Raw genomic sequence first — 20,245 nt, 5'->3', positions numbered from 1 at the left:
CTACTCCAGTAGGCGCAGAGTGGCATCTCACTGTAGTTTTAATTCAAATTTTCCTAATGGCTAATGGCATCTTTTCACGGGCGTATTTCCTATCTGCATATCTTCTCTGTATCTATTCAAACTTTTGCCAATTTTTAAATTGAGTTGTTTCCTTATAAATGACCTGTGAGTTCTTTCTATCTTCTGGATACAAGCCCCTTATAAGACATGTGTTTTGCAAATAATTTGCCCTAGTCTGTAGTTTGTCCCTTCATTCTTTTAACAGTGTCTTTTATAGGCCAGAAGTTTTCGATTTCCATAAAGTTCAATTTATCTTTGTTTCTCTTATTGATCATGCTTCTGGTGTCATATTTAAGAAATCTTTGGGGCACCTGGGTGGCTCAGCCGGTTAAGCGTTTGACTCTTGATTTTGGCTCAGGTCATGATCTCAGGGTCATGCGATCAAGCTCTGTGTCCCGCTCCGCTAAATTCTCTCTCTCCCTCTGCCCCTCCCCTTCCCTCTCTAAAAAAAGAAAAAAGAAAAGAAAAGAAATCTTTGCCTAATCCAGTTTTCCTCCAGATGTGGTGCAGTTTTTAGCTTTTACATTTAGGTCCATGATCTATTTTGTGTTAACTTTTTCTATGGTACAAGGTATAAGTTGAGTTTCTGCTTTTTTCTCATTTTTTTCTTTCCTTTCTTTTCTTCTTTTCTTTCAGAAGGCTATCCAATAATTTCAGCCCCATTTGTCAAAAAGACTATTTTTTCTCCGTTGGGTGGTCTTTGCACCTTTGTCTAAACTCAGTTGCCAATACACGTGTGGGTCTGTTTCAGGATTCCCTACTCTGCTCTGTTGCTCTCTCTGACCACCCTTCTGCCAGTGCCACAGTCTTGATTTCTGTAGCTTAGTTACATAGCTTAGTCAGTTTTTCGATCAGGTAGCACACAACCTCCAATTTTGTTCTTCCTTTTTTTTTTTTTAAGATTTTATTTATTTATTTGACAGAGAGAGAGGCAGCCAGCAAGAGAGGGAGCACAAGCAGGGGGAGTGGGAGAGGAAGAAGCAGGCTCATAGTGGAGGAGCCCAATGTGGGGCTCGATCCCAGAATGCCGGGATCACGCCCTGAGCCGAAAGCAGACGCTTAACAACTGCGCCACCCAGGCGCCCCTGTTCTTCCTTTTCAAACGTGGCCATTGTAGGTGCTTCACCTTTCCATATACATTTTAGAATCAGCTTGCCAATTTCTACCAAAAAGAGCCTAGGTCAGGTTCTTTCTTGAAGAGAGATCTGCCACTGGGTTCAACAACATGAAGCAGGTTTCCCAAGCATAGCTAGCCCAAATAGGAGCCTCTGCTGTCAGTCAGGATTCCTCAAGGGGGAAAACAAGGGATGCTTTTCCTTTTCTCATGGGACTAACGCTGTATGGTGGTATTGTTAACCTTCATCCCAACCCACCAATGGGTCATGAAATCAGTCCTTTAGGACAAATTAAATTGCATAGAATAGAAAATACCCCAGTGCATCGTTCTTGGTCAGAACCAGTACAGAATATTTTCTTTTACTAATGTGTACAGGTGGGGGTGTGCATGTAGTAAGACACAAAGCAAAGGGTCTTTCTTATTGTGGATCAAATCAGAGAAGCTTGCAGAGACAGCTCTATGAAATGTACTTTGCATCATGCTGCAATCCAAATGCCTTCTAGTCTGACCTCCTCCTCTGAGCCTGGTCCCTGCCAGCTGTTGCTACTCTCCCTGCAAGCTTGCCCTCTCAAACCCAGCCCCTGCTTCAGACTGAGCAATCCTTTCTAAAATGCAAATCTGGGGGCACCTGGGTGGTACAGTCGTTAAGCGTCTGCCTTCGGCTCAGGGCCTGATCCCAGGGTTCTGGGATCGAGCCCCATGTCGGGCTCCTCTGCTGGAAGCCTGCTTCTTCCTCTCCCACTCCCCCTGCTTGTGCTCCCTCTCTCGCTGGCTGTCTCTGTCAAATAAATAAATAAAATCTTTAAAAAAAAATAAAATACAAATCTGTTCCCACACTCCCTCAGAAGCTTTCCTGACTCCCCCATAATCCAGACTAATTCCAAACTTCTAAGCCTGGCATTCAAGGCTCTATGCTTCTAATTAGTTCTATCTATTCTTCCACTGTTTTTTTCCTGTATTTTATGCTGCAGCCAAACTTCCCCCTCTGCAAACACGCCCCATGCTTACTGACATCTGCACCTTTACTTACGCTTTGTCTTCCTCTCCACATACTCTTGGCTGCCACTACTTTCTAGTGCAATGCTACCCATCCTTCAACTCTGGGCTCAGCCACCTCCTCTCAGAAGCCTTCCTAGATGATCCCACTCAAAGTAAATTTTCTCCTCTCTGCTCCCACCATGGACATCACCCTCTGGCCCTCAGCCTTCGGAAATGCCAAGACAATCCGAAATGATAACTCAAGCCGCTTTGGGAAGTATATCGACATCCACTTCAACCCCAGTGGGGTGATCGAGGGTGCACGCATCGAGCAATTTCTCCTGGAGAAGTCCCGGGTGTGCCGGCAGGTGAGGCCTCCCTCTGATGCACTGGTCCTGGGGAAACCTCCACCCGCCCCAGGACCAGGAGCCAGGGAATGAGGAGGCTTCCAAGAGAGGTTCCTTTCCATCACTCTCACGCCTCCCCAGGGACCTTTCCAAACCTTCATTGGTCTTAGTTTGCTACCACTGAACACTGGCCTTACCCTGAGATGGGCCAAGGATCCCTAGAATGGGATAATGATGGTCCTTTCCCGGTATTCAAGAAAAAGAAATGATAGCATTTTCTGTTTTGAATTTTCCATGCGTATCACATTCTACAGTCTTTGATGATTACTACCCACCTCTACCAGAATTAATTTTAAGGCCAGGGCAGTGACCAGCTAAGAAACTGGATCCTGGCGTCACTCTCAGCTTGCAACTTTAGGCAAGATGCCTTCAGAGCTGGGAGGCGCAGTGGAGATGCAGGGAAGCGCCTGGGAGCCATGCGCTTGCTGGGCTTGGTGGGTGGCCTCTAGCACAGGGCTGCGGGCATGAGCTGGCCTTGGAGGCCCAGAATGAGGACATCGACAGAGCCGAACAACCCTTGGGTCAATGCCAGAGCCACATCTGGTTGACAGACCTTGGAGCAGAAGCTGGGACAGGGCTGGAGGCGGGAGGCAGTCCCGAAGCCCGGCAGCCTCAGGGGAATGGTGTATCAGACTCTCTGGAACACCTTCCCCACAGGCCCCGGAGGAGCGGAACTACCACATCTTCTACTGCATGCTCATGGGGATGGCCGCTGAGGAGAAGCAGCTGCTGAGCCTGGGGACGCCCTCCGAGTACCACTACCTGACCATGGTAAGGCCCGCGCCGCCCCGCCCCTCCTCTCTCCGGTCCACCTCTCCCCGCTCCGCCCCTGCCCTCCTCGCCCCACCTCTCGCTGCTCCGCCTCTCCTCACCCCGCCCCTGCCCTTCCAACCCCGCCTCTCTCCTGTCCGCCTCTCTCCGCCCCCGCCCGCCCTCCTCGTCCGCCTCTCTCCGCCCCTCACTACCTCGCCCCGCCCTGCCCCTACCCTCCGGGTCCCGCCTCTCGCCTCCCGCGCTCTGCGCCGCACGGTCCAACCCCGCCTCTCCCCGCTCCCCGGCAGCGTCTCTCAAAAGCAAAAGAAAGAAGGAGAGGAAGGCTGGTTCCTGCTGCGCTTGCGGTTTACAGCCCGAGAAGAGCCCTGAGGCAGGGATTGAGGGTTCCCCTTTTCCAGCTTCCACTCTATCCTGTTTCTAACGAGTCTCAGAGACTTACCCTTGTCCGCGTGCTTCCTTATCTTCTGCTGAACGCGTAGTCCTTCCCCACAAAACTCAGCCTTCCTTGGTTGCAGCAGACAGAGGCTCCAATAGGTGATGGAGAGTCGTAGCCACGCTTCTCCTTCCTCGATTTCATTCCAATCGCCCATCCTTGTAGGTGCCGTAGAACTTGAACTCTAGCAAAGCAGGGACCTTGCTCTTGCTCTGGGCTGCATCCCCACGCCGGGAACAGTGCGAAGTGAGAGGTCATCCAGCTCAAGGGTGTTGAAAAGGGGATGGAGGAGTTCCACCTTTTGAATCTCTCCTGCCTAACCCTTCCTATGTTCACTGCCTGGAGGAAGACCATCAGTTCCTGCCTGGATCATGGTGGGAGTTTCCTCCTGCATCCTCCCTGTCACCAGACTTGACTCCTAACCTACCATCCATTCTGCAGAACTTCCACAGTGCAAGTCTGACAGATCACGTCTTGGACTACAGTTCTGCAGGGGCTTCCTGCCGCTCCTTGGCATGGTTTCCAAGTGCCTCCAGATCCCATCATCGCTCTACCTCTCCCCTTCGACTAGGACCCCAGCTTCCTTGCAAGCCCTGTCCCTGTCTCCGCCTCACAGCCCGGCTCCAGCTGTTCAATGCCTAGACCACCCTCTCCCTGTGCTGCTGTGGAGCCAGCTCAGGCGCCACCTCCAGGAAGCTTTTCTCCACTTCCCAGTAGGGCTGGTCCTGGCCCCCTTTGGTCTCAGCACCTGTAACAGTGTATGACACCAACATTTACTTCCTGCCTCCCTTCTTGGATGCACAGCACCCCAGGCAGGGCCAGGTCTCTCCATTTATGGAATTCCCAGCACGTGGCACAGGGCCTGGCTCACGGGGAGCCTTGGAAGGTGTTTGTTAAAGGAATTACCTCACAGGATTCCCCAGAGAGGGTAAGGCAGACATTACTGTGGGTGGGTGACAAATAGAGGAGCAGAGAAGCTGAATGATGCTGGCGCTGGCCGCGAAGCCCAGGCATGCTGTGTCTATGTCATCCCAAGTCCATCTCTGGAAGTACTTTTGTGTATTTTCTGAGTTGGGGCCTCCAGGTGGCCTCTCAGAGGCCACCTGGAGCAGAGGCCACCTGGAGCCTATGAAGTATCACCTATTAGGGACCCTTGGCTGAGTTCCTGACACGTCTCTGCCTTGCTAACCCTACAGTGGGGGAGGCGGGGTGGGGGATGGCCCCCAGAATGCTGAAGTGCCCTATCCTGCAGGGAAACTGCACTTCCTGTGAGGGCCTCAATGACGCCAAGGACTACGCCCACGTCCGCTCCGCAATGAAGATCCTCATGATCTCTGATTCCGAGCATTGGGACCTCAGCAAGCTGCTGGCGGCCATTCTGCACCTGGGCAACGTGCAGTTTATGGGTAATGCTGTTTCCACCCAAGCTGCACCCCTTGGGGAGGAAGAGTAGGGGGGGACAGGGACAGGAGGAAGAAGAAATCTCTGGGAGTTCTCACCTCAAGAGCCTGCTGAGATCACATGGTCTAACCCTGTCCTGGAAAAATGCATTGAAAATTATAGCTATGATTTTGAAGGTCTCACGGGGTTAGAGGGAAGATGTCAAAATTTAAGGCCCTCTAAAGATAAAACCTCTAATCATCCCCCAGTTTTAGCTGGGACCTTAAAGGGCTACCTACTCAGGGTAAGGGTGAACCAGAGTAAACAAAGCCATGCATGAACTTGCAAACCCATTTGTAAGTATCCAGGTGGTCTGGGCATCAGGGTGTCCTGGCCTGTTAGTGCCTCCAAGCATCTGATGGAAGTTCCTCTCTGGAGGAAAACAGCATCAACCTAGATTGCACATTTTTCCTTTGGACGCTTTTTCAAATACAACATCAACATGCATCCAAAGATAAGTTGAAATGAGGAAACAAGGCATCATGAGCAAAGAACCAGCAGAAATAATAGACAATAGAAATAGAGCCACAAAGATCTCAGATGTTGGGATTATTGGACACAAACCACAAAGTGTCTACACTTGGCTATGTTCAAGAAAAGAAAAAGCCAAGCTTGAAAATTTAGACAGGAAACTGGAAATGGATAATGTGACATTATAGATTTTTAAAGGAGCCACATAGAAATTCTAAAATAAAAATAAACCAAAATGAAGAACTCAATGGATGGTTTTAACAGCCAGATTTTTTTTAAATTTTTATTTATTTATTAGAGAGAGAGAGAGAGCACTAGCTGGGGGAGAGGGGGAAGGAGAAGCAGATTCCCCACTGAGCAGGGAGCCTGATGTGTGGCTGGATCCCAGGACCCTGAGATCATGACCTGAGCCAAAGGCAGACGCTTAACCGACTGAGCCACCTGGGTGCCCCAAACAGCCAGTTTTATGCACATGGAGAGGAAATGTGTGATTGGAGGAAAAGTCAGGACACAGCATGGAGACACAGAAGGGTGGAAAACATGTAAGAAAGAGTAGGAGATGTGGAGGACAAGTGAGAAGCAGTAGCATACCTTTAATTGATGTACTAAAGGAAAAAAGACAAAGAATGGGGCAAAGGCAATACTGGAAGGAACTATGGCTGATTCTAGAATTCATGAAGGACACCAATTCACAGAGCAGTGAGGAAAGGACAGACTTTTCAGTAAACTGTTCCATGAACTTAGACCCCTCTCTCATACCACATAAGGAAATCTCCTCCAGGCAAGTTGTCGCTGTGCCAATATGATCTATCAACTGAACTGGACACTTCTGCTGGTGACAGGTGGGCGCCTACATGCACACAGGGGGCATCAGAACATGGAAGAGTATTATGAATGTGATGTGGAGGTGAAACCAGGCACCAAAGAATGCAGATCTTGTAGATCAGACATTCAGTTAGATCACCCTTCACACAAAATTTAAAAACAGCTGAAATTAAATGCTGTTTCGGGAACAATATTTAGGTAGTAAAAGGATAATGGAAAGCAAGGAAGTGGTTTCCATGAGTGGGGAGGAAGACAGTGTTAGCAGGAAAGGACCATGAGGGCTTCCGGTGTTAGCCAGGCTCTGTAGCTTGGCTGTAGTAGTGGTTTCACGGTGTTAACTTAATCATTATAAATTATAACATGCCTTTGGGTACTATATACTTTTTTATCTATATGCTTTATTTTACAATTTTTTCAAGTTTTAAAAAAAATATGTATACAGAAACAATACTCTCCCTCTCCCCAGGCCTGGCAGCCCCCCTGAGTTGGAGGTGCCTGGAAGACAGGGACTGAGCTGGGGAGGCCAGTCAGGAGACTCTTGCAATAGGGCTGGCCTGGCTTATAATTGTGCCCTGTTAATGTCCGCTTATGTGACTGACTGAAGGAATGAATGCCTAGGATTCCATGGACAGCAGAATGGATTGAAGAGGGCCGATGCTCATCTTTTTCCTTAGTAGACCCCACCCTACCCACACCAGCACCAGGCTTCTCCCTCCAAATAAGACTTCATTTCTTCAAACTTCCCTTTGCTGCAGGGCCATGATCTCACTGAACAGAGGGGGAAGCAGTCTGTTACATTCCTTCTCAGTTAAGGGGCTGGTAATCACCAGGGCCATTGTCTCCCAAGAGAAGGTCTGGGAGAGGCAGTGCCTTACACCCAGGGACAAGTGCCAGTTAACAGCTGGATCTGGGGCTGCACCAGGCTCAGGCCCTACTGGGGCCCCTGTCCCATCACTGTAGGCCGCTTTGCCACTCAGGGTTTCTCCTTCTCTCCCCAGCTGCAGTCTTCGAGAACCTGGATTCCTCTGATGTGATGGACTCGCCTGCCTTTCCCACTGTGCTGAAGTTAATGGAGGTAGCCCGGCCATTGTGACTTCCAGCTTTCATTTCTGTGAGGGACCCCAGGGGCCTGGGCTCACAGCCCCCCAATCCCTGATTGTCATTAACCCTTCCCAGGCTCCCACTCCTGCCCCCCACCTCTCTCCCAGACTCTCAACCCAACCCCTGTACCCATCTGGGCACTGCAGGCACTGGGGGTGGGAAGCAGTGTGAGCTAATCTTTAACAAAGCAGCGAAATGATCAGTCTGACTTTGACACACGTTTCTTCCCTTTTCCTGTGTCCCCCCCCAACGCCCTGCTCTTCAGTGGCCTTCACTCAGCATCCTCACTCCCCACGCCACCCAGTCCCCAAGCTCTCCCCACACGGCCACATAGCCCAGTGCCCTTACACAGGACCCTACCTTACCTCCCTTCAACAAGCCCCGGCCTTCTCTGTGAGTTGTGCCATTCTGGGAAAGTGGAATGTGCTCATACAATTAGCCCTCCAGGTTATTACAGAGACCAAATGGAGCCTGGACTTGGAGGAAGAATGGCAGGCCCTGGGTGGAGAAATATCTTTGCCCTGGGGACATTATAAATATCACACCCCATTGACAGTTCTGGTGGGAAATCGATAGAATCAAGCAAACAAGCGGAGCAATCACATTTTGCTGCTAATGTTCTTTATTTGGTTCAGGGTTCTTTGGGTTCTTGCTGGCTCCGTGTTCCCTGCATGGTGAGAGGGACTGGGGCCGTCCAGAATCCTCTAGCGCCCTCAGGCCATCAGTCTCCAGGCAGGAGTGGCTTCGGAGCAATCACATTTTGCTGCTAATGTTCTTTATTTGGTTCAGGGTTCTTTGGGTTCTTGCTGGCTCCGTGTTCCCTGCATGGTGAGAGGGACTGGGCCGTCCAGAATCCTCTAGCGCCCTCAGGCCATCAGTCTCCAGGCAGGAGTGGCTTCGGATGGGGCATATCTGGATGCCAATGGCCTGGCCTCAGAGCCCTCCCTGCTCATTGTTTTCCCAGGTCTGCTTTGGCACCAGCCCCTTCCCCAGCCCCCGGGGGGACCAGCACAGAGCTGGTAAACCAAGCAGCCAGCATGCCCAGGACCCACCAGCTTGTGCATCCTTCCTGAACACTCTGACACCCTGATGCTTAGACTGATGCTGGGCCAGGGCCTGCCCAGGACCCTGACTCTAGCCTCCATGGGGCCTGTCCCTGCCAGATGGCCCCATAGGCATCTCCCACCCTCAGGCCTTGGGCATATGGTGTTTGGTCACAAGAGAGAACAAGATGTGGCATAAGTAGGTCAAAGCCATGAAGCCAGGCCCTGCCCCATTAGCTGTGATGCCAGTTCCCACCCGCCTTTCCAGGTGGAGTACCAGGCACTCCGGGACTGTCTGATCAAGCATTCCATCATCATCCGAGGGGAGTTTGTCACCAGACCCCTAAACATCACCCAGGCTGCAGACCGGAGGGACGCCTTTGTCAAGGTACAGAGCTACGGGAGAAGGGGCCCACATGTCTCTGTTGAACACGGCTCCTTGCCCGGCTGGTGGAGAGCAGGGAAGAGCAGAGATGGCTGGGCAAGTCCTGATCCTGCCAGTCAGCTTCCTGGTGACTGTGGGCCTCCTAGCCTCTTTGGGCTTCAGTTTCTTGCCTTTAAAATAGGGAAAGTGCTCTTCAGTAGGTCCATGAGGTCCAGTGTGCATTCACCCTTTGCAAGTGAACTGAGACATAAGGGGCAGCCTTCCTCTTGTGTTTCAAAGCCCATGGGCTTTACCCCATGTCTCCTCAGGGCATCTATGGGCACCTCTTCCTGTGGATTGTCAAGAAGATCAACACTGCAATTTTCACTCCACCTGGCCAGGACCCCAAAAATGTGCGAAGAGCCATTGGCCTCCTGGACATATTTGGCTTTGAAAATTTCCAGAACAATAGGTATGAAGATCTCAGTTCACCTGCTTTCAGAGAATGGGAGATCAGCTTGGCTCCTGTCTCACTGAGCAAGCTAGAGCAGGGACCCCTCCTACCCTCTCACAGATGCGAGTCTTCTCTGCAGGCCGGAGTCTGTCGACAGTGAGATAGTCTGTGCACCTCCCCTGATGCCCCCCCACAGCTACAGAAGGCCATGGAGCTACAAGCATCCCCAAGCGTCAGGCTGAGACCCCAGCATTTGTCACCTTGCTTGAGCCATCTACTCTCCTAATGAACTAAAGTGAATGATCACACGAGGCTGTGGTGAAAATGGAAATCAGCAGCATTGATTCAACTGCATCTTTAGATGAACTATCATACTAGGCAACAGGGGAATGTAGGGGATGTGTGAACATCCCTGACTTTGGAGTTTGGCAAGGGTAAGGCAAGGCAGAACACCCCTGACCCTGTGTCCCAGTGTCCCAGTGTCCCAGCACCCCAGACTGGAGGCCCAGAGCCAGGGGCAGGAAGCAGGTCAGAAAAGTGATGCGTAGCTGAGACTGGGATGAAGGCTGGGGAGGGGGGTGGACAGGGGCTGAAGAGAGTCAGGCAGTGGAGCCAAATGAGGATAAGTGATGCCCTGGGGCATTATCAAGTGGCAGGCAGATGACAGATGAGGAAATGAGGACCTCGGGACAAGCAAGCAGGAGCACTCTGGGATTGCAGCCTCCCCAACCAGCTGGGAGGGCAGGGTGAAGGCCACTCACAGTGCACCAGCTCACTGCACTGATGGGCAGGGCTGGCAGAACTAAGCCCAGTGCAATGGCAGCTCTAAGGCACAGGAAACTCAAGGGTGATTCAGATCATTGGTTTCTGTCCCTAAGAGGGACAGTTGAGCAGACCAAGCACCTTGGACACCTTGGAGGTGGACATAATTGGTTGTGGGGGATCCAGTCATTTATACAGGGGTTCCTCCCTTGAAGGAGCCACAAGCTGGGTTTGCTACAGGGCTTCAGTCCCCTCCTGCAGGTAGCCACTGAGCACTCTCCAGGCAGCATGCTGGGAGTGGGGTACATGGTGGACCTGTCCGCTCACCTCTTGAGTTAACAGATGTTGAACATCCAGTCTCAGGTATGATGAGGATTTGCATAAATGGGCAACCCATCCTAAGGAAGAAAGGCCTAAGTGAGAGCCAAGGGTTGAACGAACTAGCCAGGTAATGAGGAAGGACAGGAGGGTGGCAACAAACGTGCGACCACTCGAGGCAGGGAAGAAGTGGGTGCCTTCGCAGTACCACGGGAAGGAGGCCATGGTGACCCAGGACACTCCCTGGGAGATACAGGAAGGCTTTATACTATATTTCTGTCTGAGGGGATCTGAAAACAGCCAGAAACCTGGGAGGACTGGAAAAGGGGGGTGGTGGGGCAAGTGTGACCAGCTCTCCAAAGAGCTCCCCCTAGTGGCGTGTGGAGATGGGGAGATATAGGGAGAGCCGGCAGGAGGCCACCCCTGGGTTTCCCTGGGTGAATAAGGGGCCTGGCCACAGGCTCCTGCCATGGGAGGAGAAGAGAATACACAGGTCAAGGTGCTGGGATGGAAAGAGCCGGGACCAGACTTTGGCAGCGGATTGGAACTGGGGAGGAGGCAGGGAGAGGTGTCAGGTGGGACTCCCTGGTTGGTGACTTGAGCCAGGGATGATGAGTGGAGGGATCATTCGCAGAGGTGCGGTGCCCAGGAGGAAGAGCAGCTGGAGAATGGGGTGAGAGTAAGGATATGTCTGACCGGGGCGCCTGGGTGGCACAGTCGTTAAGCGTCTGCCTTCGGCTCAGGGCGTGATCCTGGCGTTCTGGGATCGAGCCCCACATCAGGCTCCTCCGGTATGAGCCTGCTTCTTCCTCTCCCACTCCGCCTGCTTGTGTTCCCTCTCTCGCTGGCTGTATCTATCTCTGTCAAATAAATAACATCTTTAAAAAAAAAAAAAAAAGGATATGTCTGACCGATGCAAAGGAGCCTGGCAGTCATTACCGTTACCAGGGCTCCAGAAGCTCATCTCAGCACCAAGACCTCTTGCCCCTAGGGCTGGGGCTGCTCCAGGACACCTGGCCCCCTAAGGATGGTCTCTTGATGACATTCTCTCAGTCTGTTTGCCACGGGCAGGAGGAGGTGATGGTGGCAGAGACAGAGAGAAGAGGGAGTACACGTGTATGGGGATGTGTGTCCGTGGGCATGCATGTGCGGCTGGATGCAAATAGCTGGTAGCTCGCGGTTCCTGCCAGTGGCAACAGGGACTGAGCTAACCTTGCCCCACCTCTGGGTGTGCATTCCCTCCACAGCTTTGAGCAGCTCTGCATCAACTTTGCCAACGAGCACCTGCAGCAGTTCTTCGTGCAGCATGTGTTCACCATGGAGCAGGAGGAGTACCTCTCAGAGAACATTGCCTGGGACTACATCCACTACAACGACAATCGGCCTACCCTGGACCTGCTGGCCCTCAAGCCCATGAGCATCATCTCCCTCCTGGATGAAGAGAGCCGCTTCCCAAAGGTAAACCCCTGAGCCCGCCGACCCTCAGGTCGAGGCCCCGTCTTGCCCTCGAGGTTGGGAAACTCCCCTGGGGTGGCCCGTGGCTCTCTGGGTTGCTGAAACCTCTGCCAGGCATTAGCAGACCTGCCCCAGCCTAAGCAACCTTCTAGCCTGCAAGTCCACCTCCTACTGGAAGGCTCACTGACTCTACCCTCGTTCCCAGTCCCCAGCAGCATGACCTCACAGTCACTGATCATTTACTCTAAGAACTCATCCCAGGAGGGGCTTGCTAAGCACCCGTGGGCCAAGGGCTGCAAGAGTGCAAGAGATGGAAATGCTGCTTGCCTGCTTGTCCTCAAGGAACTCTGCCTGTCCTTAGGGAGGTAGATTTTCAAAGCAGTCAGCAAGAGCTTGGAGTCCAGAGAGGGTGAAGCCAGGGTCAGGGTACTTGGATAATTGTAGGGAAGGGTGGAGCAGGAGAGCTGTCAGTGGAGGTTGGCAGACCCAGTCTCTGCTCCCAGCTCAGTCCTCAATCACTGCGACCAGTCACCAATCCCTGGGCAGAGGTTTCCCATCTGTAGAAGGGTCCTTGGTCATTCTGAGCCCAGTTGCTTTGCCCCTGTGAGGGAGCCCCTGAGCCCTGTGGATGTGCCAGCTGACCTCCCCATAGCTGGACTCTGGGCTGTCAGCCCATAGGGTGTCTGTGTTCTTCCAGGGGACAGATATCACCATGCTGCAAAAACTGAACAATGTCCATGCCAACAATAAGGCCTACTTGCAGCCCAAGAACATCCATGATGCCAGATTTGGCATCACCCACTTTGCGGGCGAGGTGTACTACCAGACAGAAGGTAGGTGCAGCTCCTCTCTACTTCCCCTTCCTTCCAAATCTGGATCATTCTAGGAAGGCCATGGGAAGAAAGCTGAGAAAACAAGGTCATTTTGCAGAGCAAGCAATGGGACAAAGGGAATGGAATGGACCACGCATGGTTTGTTTCATTTTTTAGTGATAACTCTATTGAGATATAATTCACATACCATATAATTCACCCATTTTAACTGTACAACTCAGTGATGTTTAGTATATTCACAGAGTCGTGTAACCATTGCCATAAGTTTAGAACATTTTCATCACTCCAGAATGAAACCTCCCATTAGCCATCAATCTGCATTTTCCCCCAGTCCTGGGCAACCGCTAATTTCTGTCCCTATGGATTTACCTATTCTGGACGTTTCATACAAACGGAACCATGAGATGTGTGATCTTTGTGACTGGCTTTTTTCACTTAGCATAATGTTTTTAAGGTTCGTCCATTCATAGCATGCATCAGGACTTCGTTTCTTTATATTGCAGTATGATCATATTCCACTGTGTGAATAAAGCACATGTATTTATCCCTTTATCACTTGATGGACATTTGGGCTGTTTCCACCTCTTGCCTATTATGAATAATGCTGCCATGAACACCCACCTGCAAGTTTTTATGTAAACGCATGTTTTCACTTCTTTGTGGTATGTACTCGGTCATATGGTAATTCTACACTTAGTATGAGTAACCACCCAACTGTTTTCTAAAGTGGCTGCACCATCTCACATTCCCACCAGCAATGGATGAAAGCTCTAATTTTTCCACATACGCATCAACACTTGCTATTGTCTGTCTGTCTTATTTTAGCCATCCCAGTGGGTTTGAAGTGGTATCTCAGTGTAATGTTGGTTTGTGTTTCCCTGATGCCTAATGATGTTGAGCGTTTCTTCATGTGCTTCTTGCTCATTTGTATATCATCTTTGGAGAAATGTCTGTTCAAACCCTTTGCCCATGTTTTAATTAGTTCTCTTTTTATTGTTGAGTTTTAAGAGTTCTTTATATATTCTGGATATAAGTACCTTATCAGGTATGTAATTTGCAAATATTTTCTACCGCTCTCTGGGTCATCTTTTCACTTCTTGATAGTGTCTTTTGAAGCACAAAAGTTTTTCATTTTGATAAAGTCCAATTATCTATTTTTTCCTTTGTTGTATCATGACTAAGAAACCATTGTCTGACCCAAGATTTACCTCTGTGTTTTCTTTCAAGAGTTTTTTGTTTTAACTTTTCATCTAGGTATTTGATTCATTTTTAGTTAATTTTTATTTATGCTAAAATAGGCTCAGGCATGGTTTTGACTAGAGAAATAAAGGCCTGGGGTGGTTAAACCAATTGGTGTGCTTAGAAAAATGAGACATAGACAGTGTTTAGCTGTGGTCAGGACAATGGGTCGGGTAGCATAGTGGCACTCTCTGTGGCTTGTATGGAGAAACGAGGAGGCGCTCTGGCCTGTTTAACTGAAAACTCAAAGTCAGGGATGATGATCCGTGCATACTTTTCAGTTGGAGAGACAAGGCAGCAGGAGGGGCTGACATTTTCACATAGAAAAGGTGAGGTCAGGGGATCATTTCTGTTGTGGAGTGAGAAGGTGGTGGCTCCTTCATAGTTCCCACCTGACCCTGGCTTTGGGGCTCTTCAGAAAGGGAGACACCAGAGCTAGTGGGACCTTCAGGGTCCCAGAACACAAGACACTGAGTCCATCCCAACCTCCATGGACAATTCAAGGCCAAGTTTTATTATTTGAAGTGACATGAAACTATTGTTGTGAATGCTAAGATTAAGACAGCTTCTTTGTAGACTTTCTGAGTGGAAAATTCTATTACTATTCATTAAAGCTGAGCCTGCTAGTTTTTCTTTGGGTGCCATGCTGTGCTGATGAGCTAAGCCCCACTTACTCTGCCTACTGGGGGGTTGAGCTTGGGGTGCCTCAATGAACCCCTCCCTTTGAGAACACCCCAGGTTGGGGAGGCTCTGCCTAAGCCTGGAGAGGCACAGAGTGCCACCAAGTGTCTGCTCACCCTCCATCTGCAGAGGACAGCTTCCCCAGCATATAGCTGGGGGAAGGGTTTGTGTGCACAGTGCAGGCTCACTCTTGTCACCTCCAGCTCTGGGAGGCCTCGTGGTGCCCCTGGAGCTCCTGGTACAGTGTCTTCCCCTTCATGGGCATTGGGGGAAGAGGTGGGGAAGATCGGCTTCCTTCCCCCCTGACTCAGTCTACCTAACCCCACACCAGGCTGAGCAGGTTTGCACAGAGTGTCCCCCTAGAAGGTGGGATGACTTAAAGGAGTAGAGTGGGAGAGGAAATTCAGGGTTGTGCCCTTGCGGGACCATTCCTAGAAGTCCTGGGAGTGTAGCCCTACAGCGGGCCCCCAGTCCTCACCAGCCCGGCTTTGAGAAGCAGCTCTTCTTTATCCCCTTCTTGGTGATTCGGTGTCCCACTTTAGGGCAAGTCCATTCTTACCCATGCCCAGAATCATGCCTGTGTTAGCAGCTGGCTAGGGTTGACATGCCAAAGCTCCCCAGGTGGGAACAGAGAGGCATTTTCTCATGGTTCTGGGTCCAAGATTAAGGTGTCAGTGTGGCTGGTCCCTTCTGATGTCTCTGGCATCTTTAGTATCTCTGTACATCTGTGTCCTGATCTCTTCTTATAGGACCAGTCACACTGGATTACGGCCACTCATGTAGCCTCATTTTAACTTAATCACCTCTGTAAAGGGCCCATCTCCACATATAGTCACGTTCTGAGGTACTGGGGGTTAGAACTTCAACGTATGGATTTGGGAGGGAAGCGACTCAGCCCATAACACTTCCCCTCCTCAATTTCTGGATTCTCAGTCTTCAGGCTGGAGGGGCCCCTGGCCCTAGCAGGACCTTCCAGGACCCCAGAGCAGGGCTGGTGGAGGGGCTAGGGGCTCCCAGGCCCTCAGGTCCTCCTTAGCGATCACAGACATGCATGGTTTCTAAACCTGTTCTGTTAGAGAGCACACACACGCTCACACACACATGCACACCCTGCCTAAGGGCACGCATTCACTCCCAAGACCTGTGCAGTTTAAACTCATGATGAGGAGGGATATGTGCCCTGAGGACCCCCTAATCAGCAAGCCACCACTCTGTCCTTGAGCCAGTAACACAAGTGGTGTGAATGCGTTTCCTCCTTTCATTTTGGGCTCCCAAGAAGAACAAAGTAGCTGCCACCCCTCACTAGTTTCACAGGGGGTTGGAAGCAACACCCCACCGCCAACACACACACAGACTGACTGGCTGGGGCTGTATGCCGATACTCCCAGAGTTGCCTCTGGGCTCAGGGGCACAGGCAAGAGTGGCCAGGCCTCCCTTTCCAGACTGCAAGCTCCCTGAACATTGCCAGGCTGCCAGATTTTCAGGACTTGTTGGGGGAGGGGGGGAGGCTTCCTCACTCTGTCCTTTTCCTTCTTCTCTTTTTAGTTCTTTACATGAATAAGTACTTGCCCGATTCAGACTTGCTCAAGGTCAACCAGAAATTTAGTGGGCCAGGGCCCTGATGAGAGCCCCCAGGCATCTCACTGCAGGGAAATCTAAACCCTATTGTGAAGGGATGCACCGTGGGTGCTGGTTGGCTCTGGAGTGTACTTGGCATTTCCAGGGATGGCTGGGGTTGGAGGTGTCAGGGATCTGAGTCACTCCTGTCCGTGGTGCGCCCAGGGAGGGTCGTGGCTGGCAAAGCAGAGGGAAAGTCCTCAGACCACCCTCTGACCTGAGCAGTAGGGACCATGAGAAAGGTCCCACAGAGGCCAGGGGAGCCCCAAGGACGGCTCTGGGGAGCCTGTTGGAATAGACAATGCTTGAGGTGGTCTTGAAGAGTTAGCCAGAGCTGGTCCAGCTGGATAAGCAGGAAAGAGTGTCCAGCAGTGGCTGGTGGAGGCTGGAGGTGTGGGACAGCTGGGGCCTCTGGGGTGCTTTGGCGCCAGTAGAGTGCAGGGCCACGGGGGCCCCGGGAGATGAGGAAGGAGATGAGGAGGGCGTGCTCTGGTGGCAGGATAGCAGAGAAAGGATGCAGGCAGGGTGACACAGCAGTGTGCGGTTTCAGGACTCTCCAGTCCCTGGGCCATGAGCCCGGAAGGGTGGGACAGAGAGCAGAGGGGTGGGCTGTGATCAAAGAAGAAATGACAGTGGCTTCAAGAGGGGGTTGTGGTGGGGATGGCGGGTGTGGGGGTTGGAGGGTTTAGATGTAGGTGTGACATATCAGTGCTGGGAAGAGCTAAGTGCAGGCCCGGGGGCAGGGAGCTCTGCTGGCCGGACAGGGAGGTCAAGGGAAAGGTGAGGAGGGCAGCTTCAGTGGGGGCTCCTCCGGGCATTCTGGGGTGACCGGAGTCCCCATCCTGTTGTCCTCCCCTTCCCCTGTGGGTCAGAAGGGATGGCTGAACTGGGCTTGCGGTGGGCTCTGCTTCCCTCACAGGCTTCCTGGAGAAGAATCGAGACGTGCTGAGCACAGATATCCTTACCCTGGTCTACTCCTCCAAAAACAAGTTCCTGAGGGAGATATTCAAGCTGGAATCTGCAGGGACCAAGCTGGGCCATGGTACCATCATCCGGGCAAAGGCAGGGAGCCAGCACTTCAAGGTGGGCTCCCGTGTGCAGCCCTGTCAATGCCTCCTGCGTCTCTCAGCGCTTAGGGCCTCAGGGGTCAGACGTGCAAGCACAGGGAAGACCTAACACCTGGGGTTTTGGTTGTTTAGTCAGGGTCCAGAAGTGAGCAAAATAGGAGTGGGGTGCTGCTACTGCTGCGTGGGTGGTGGTAAGGGGACAGGCGCACGTGGGTGTGCCTGCTTCTGTGTGTGCTGGCCTGGTGGGGGCACACCTGCTTTCGTTGGTGTCATTTTTCTATATTGTTGTGTGTGTGTGGTGTGTGTACTGTGTGGTATGTGTGTACAGTGTGTGTGTTTCGTGTGATGTCTGGGGGAGTACGTTGGTGTGTGTGGTATTTGGTGTGCATGAGGGGTGGGGTGTATGGGTATATTTTGTGTGATGTATGTGGCGTGTGTGGTGTGTGTGGTACGGTATGTATGCTGTGTGTATGGTGTGTGTGTGTGCTATGGGGTGTGATGTGTGGTGTGTGGGGTACGGTATGTATGCTGTGTGTGTATGGTGTGTGTGTGTGCTATGGGGTGTGATGTGTGGTGTGTGGGGTACGGTATGTATGCTGTGTGTGTATGGTGTGTGTGTGTGCTATGGGGTGTGATGTGTGGTGTGTGGGGTACGGTATGTATGCTGTGTGTGTATGGTGTGTGTGTGTGCTATGGGGTGTGATGTGTGGTGTGTGGGGTACGGTATGTATGCTGTGTGTGTATGGTGTGTGTGTGTGCTATGGGGTGTGATGTGTGGTGTGTGGGGTACGGTATGTATGCTGTGTGTGTATGGTGTGTGTGTGTGCTATGGGGTGTGATGTGTGGTGTGTGGGGTACGGTATGTATGCTGTGTGTGTATGGTGTGTGTGTGTGCTATGGGGTGTGATGTGTGGTGTGTGGGGTACGGTATGTATGCTGTGTGTGTATGGTGTGTGTGTGTGCTATGGGGTGTGATGTGTGGTGTGTGGGGTACGGTATGTATGCTGTGTGTGTATGGTGTGTGTGTGTGCTATGGGGTGTGATGTGTGGTGTGTGGGGTACGGTATGTATGCTGTGTGTGTATGGTGTGTGTGTGTGCTATGGGGTGTGATGTGGTGTGTGTGTGGTACGGTGTGTATGCTGTGTGTATGGTGTGTGTGTGTGCTATGGGGTGTGTGGTATGTATGGGGGTGTGTGTGCTATGGTATGTATGGTATGTATGTGTGATGTGTACGGTATGTGTCTGGTACGTGTGTGTGTGCGGTACAGGGTGTGTGGTGTGTGGTGTGGCAGCAGAGAGGCCCCAGTGCTCCTCAGGGCAGCCTAGCATTTCCTGGTAGGGTGAGGGTCTGCCCACATACTCCCTGCCATGCCTCCACCCCTCAAGAATGACTGATCCAGAAAAGCCCCTGAATCGTTTAATGAGGAGCTCCCCTACACCTGGGCAGGGGAATGGGGCCTGCTAAATGGCTTGGGAAGCTGGGGTGTAGGCCGAGGAAACTGCCCTCTGTGCCATGCGTTCAGCACTGGCCATGCTGAGGTGCGCTTGACCTTTCTTCGTGCCCCACCTGGCCTCTGCAGGAGGCCTCTCCTGAGACCTCAGTGCCCAGGACCCACCATGAGTAGGACCATGTGCAGAGCAGGCCTGGGGAGCCACCAAGGAGCCGTGAGGCTGGGCAGGAGTTGCCCGAGTCTGGAACCAGGTGGAGCCAGGCTGGACGCCCTGTATCACTGAGCCAGGCTAAACTCTCCACAGCTGAGGCCAGAGTATAGGCTTGTCCTGGCTCTGTGGGGCCCCGGAGCATGTCCCAGGATTTTAGAGAACAGGATGACCGCAAGGGAAATGCACATTATTTTACAAACCAGGACAACAAGAAAATGCTGGGGATGCTCATCATTACTATAAGGTGCCAGTGATCGTGTCCTCTTCTCAGAAGTGTTAAGACTCATGTCACCAGTTGATGCAACCTGGCGGTACATACATTTGCTCGGGTACATTTGACTTGGGAAGGGTTTGATCAGGGAGCATCCACCCAAGATCAGCATTGCACAAAACACACACTGAGCCGGCTGGGGGCTTATGCTGGTTTCTTCTTGCATCCATAATTTCGTTACATCTATTATAAAACTATATACCTGTATTAGAATGCTTACAATGTGCACTATAAAACACTTTTTAAAAACATACAAAACCGATACAAAAACTGAAAAGGAAGAAGGGTAGAGGTAAAAAGTGAATGTTGCCAGTTCTCACATTCTTTCCCACTCTGGTACATCATCTTGCACACCCGACTTGGGGGACCCCACCCCTAGACAGGATACCTTGCCCATTCTTACTCATCAGAACCTACATCAAAAACTAATGTACTGTATGGTGACTAACATAACATAATAAAAAAAAAATTTTTTTAAAGAACCTATGGTTGGTCAGTGAGTGAGGGGTGCAAAAACGCAGCCCCACCTATCTGTGGGACCTTGGCAGAAGCCCTCATCTGGGTCAGCTCTACCCCAGGCCAAGCTCCCCAGCCCCCGACTTGTGTCTCTGCTTCTGCCTGCAGTCCACAGACCCCAGCAAGCAGCCCTCCACGTTGGCAGGCCAGTTCAAGAAGTCCCTGGACCAGCTGATGAAAATCCTGACCGGCTGCCAGCCCTACTTCATCCGCTGCATCAAACCCAACGAGTACAAAAAGCCGCTGGTAATGAGGGGAGGCTGGAAGCACACACAGGGATGGGGGGGGGCATCTATTAGATGAGTCTGATGGCGTCCAGGGTCATGACACTCCCTTCAGCAGGGCCTGGTCAGCAT

At 51.6% G+C, this 20,245-nt stretch overlaps 1 protein-coding gene across 4 annotated transcripts in view; it reads left to right on the top strand.

Moving 5' to 3' along the window:
• Nucleotides 1-20,245, top strand: part of MYO7B (myosin VIIB) — a 92,102-nt gene that overhangs the window by 28,929 nt on the left and 42,928 nt on the right. For all 4 annotated transcript variants that reach the window (XM_034654336.1, XM_034654337.1, XM_034654338.1 and 1 more), the window contains 10 exons: nt 2,381-2,523; nt 3,220-3,333; nt 5,022-5,175; nt 7,504-7,580; nt 8,918-9,037; nt 9,343-9,485; nt 11,795-12,005; nt 12,700-12,835; nt 17,292-17,455; nt 19,998-20,135. In XM_034654336.1, the coding sequence (XP_034510227.1) occupies nt 2,381-2,523; nt 3,220-3,333; nt 5,022-5,175; nt 7,504-7,580; nt 8,918-9,037; nt 9,343-9,485; nt 11,795-12,005; nt 12,700-12,835; nt 17,292-17,455; nt 19,998-20,135 (1,400 nt within the window). The remainder of the gene's footprint in view (nt 1-2,380; nt 2,524-3,219; nt 3,334-5,021; nt 5,176-7,503; nt 7,581-8,917; nt 9,038-9,342; nt 9,486-11,794; nt 12,006-12,699; nt 12,836-17,291; nt 17,456-19,997; nt 20,136-20,245) is intronic.

Source organism: Ailuropoda melanoleuca, chromosome 2 (genome assembly GCF_002007445.2).
Source record: "Ailuropoda melanoleuca isolate Jingjing chromosome 2, ASM200744v2, whole genome shotgun sequence".
Lineage (NCBI taxonomy): Eukaryota > Metazoa > Chordata > Mammalia > Carnivora > Ursidae > Ailuropoda > Ailuropoda melanoleuca.
This window is presented reverse-complemented; position numbering and strand designations above follow the sequence as displayed.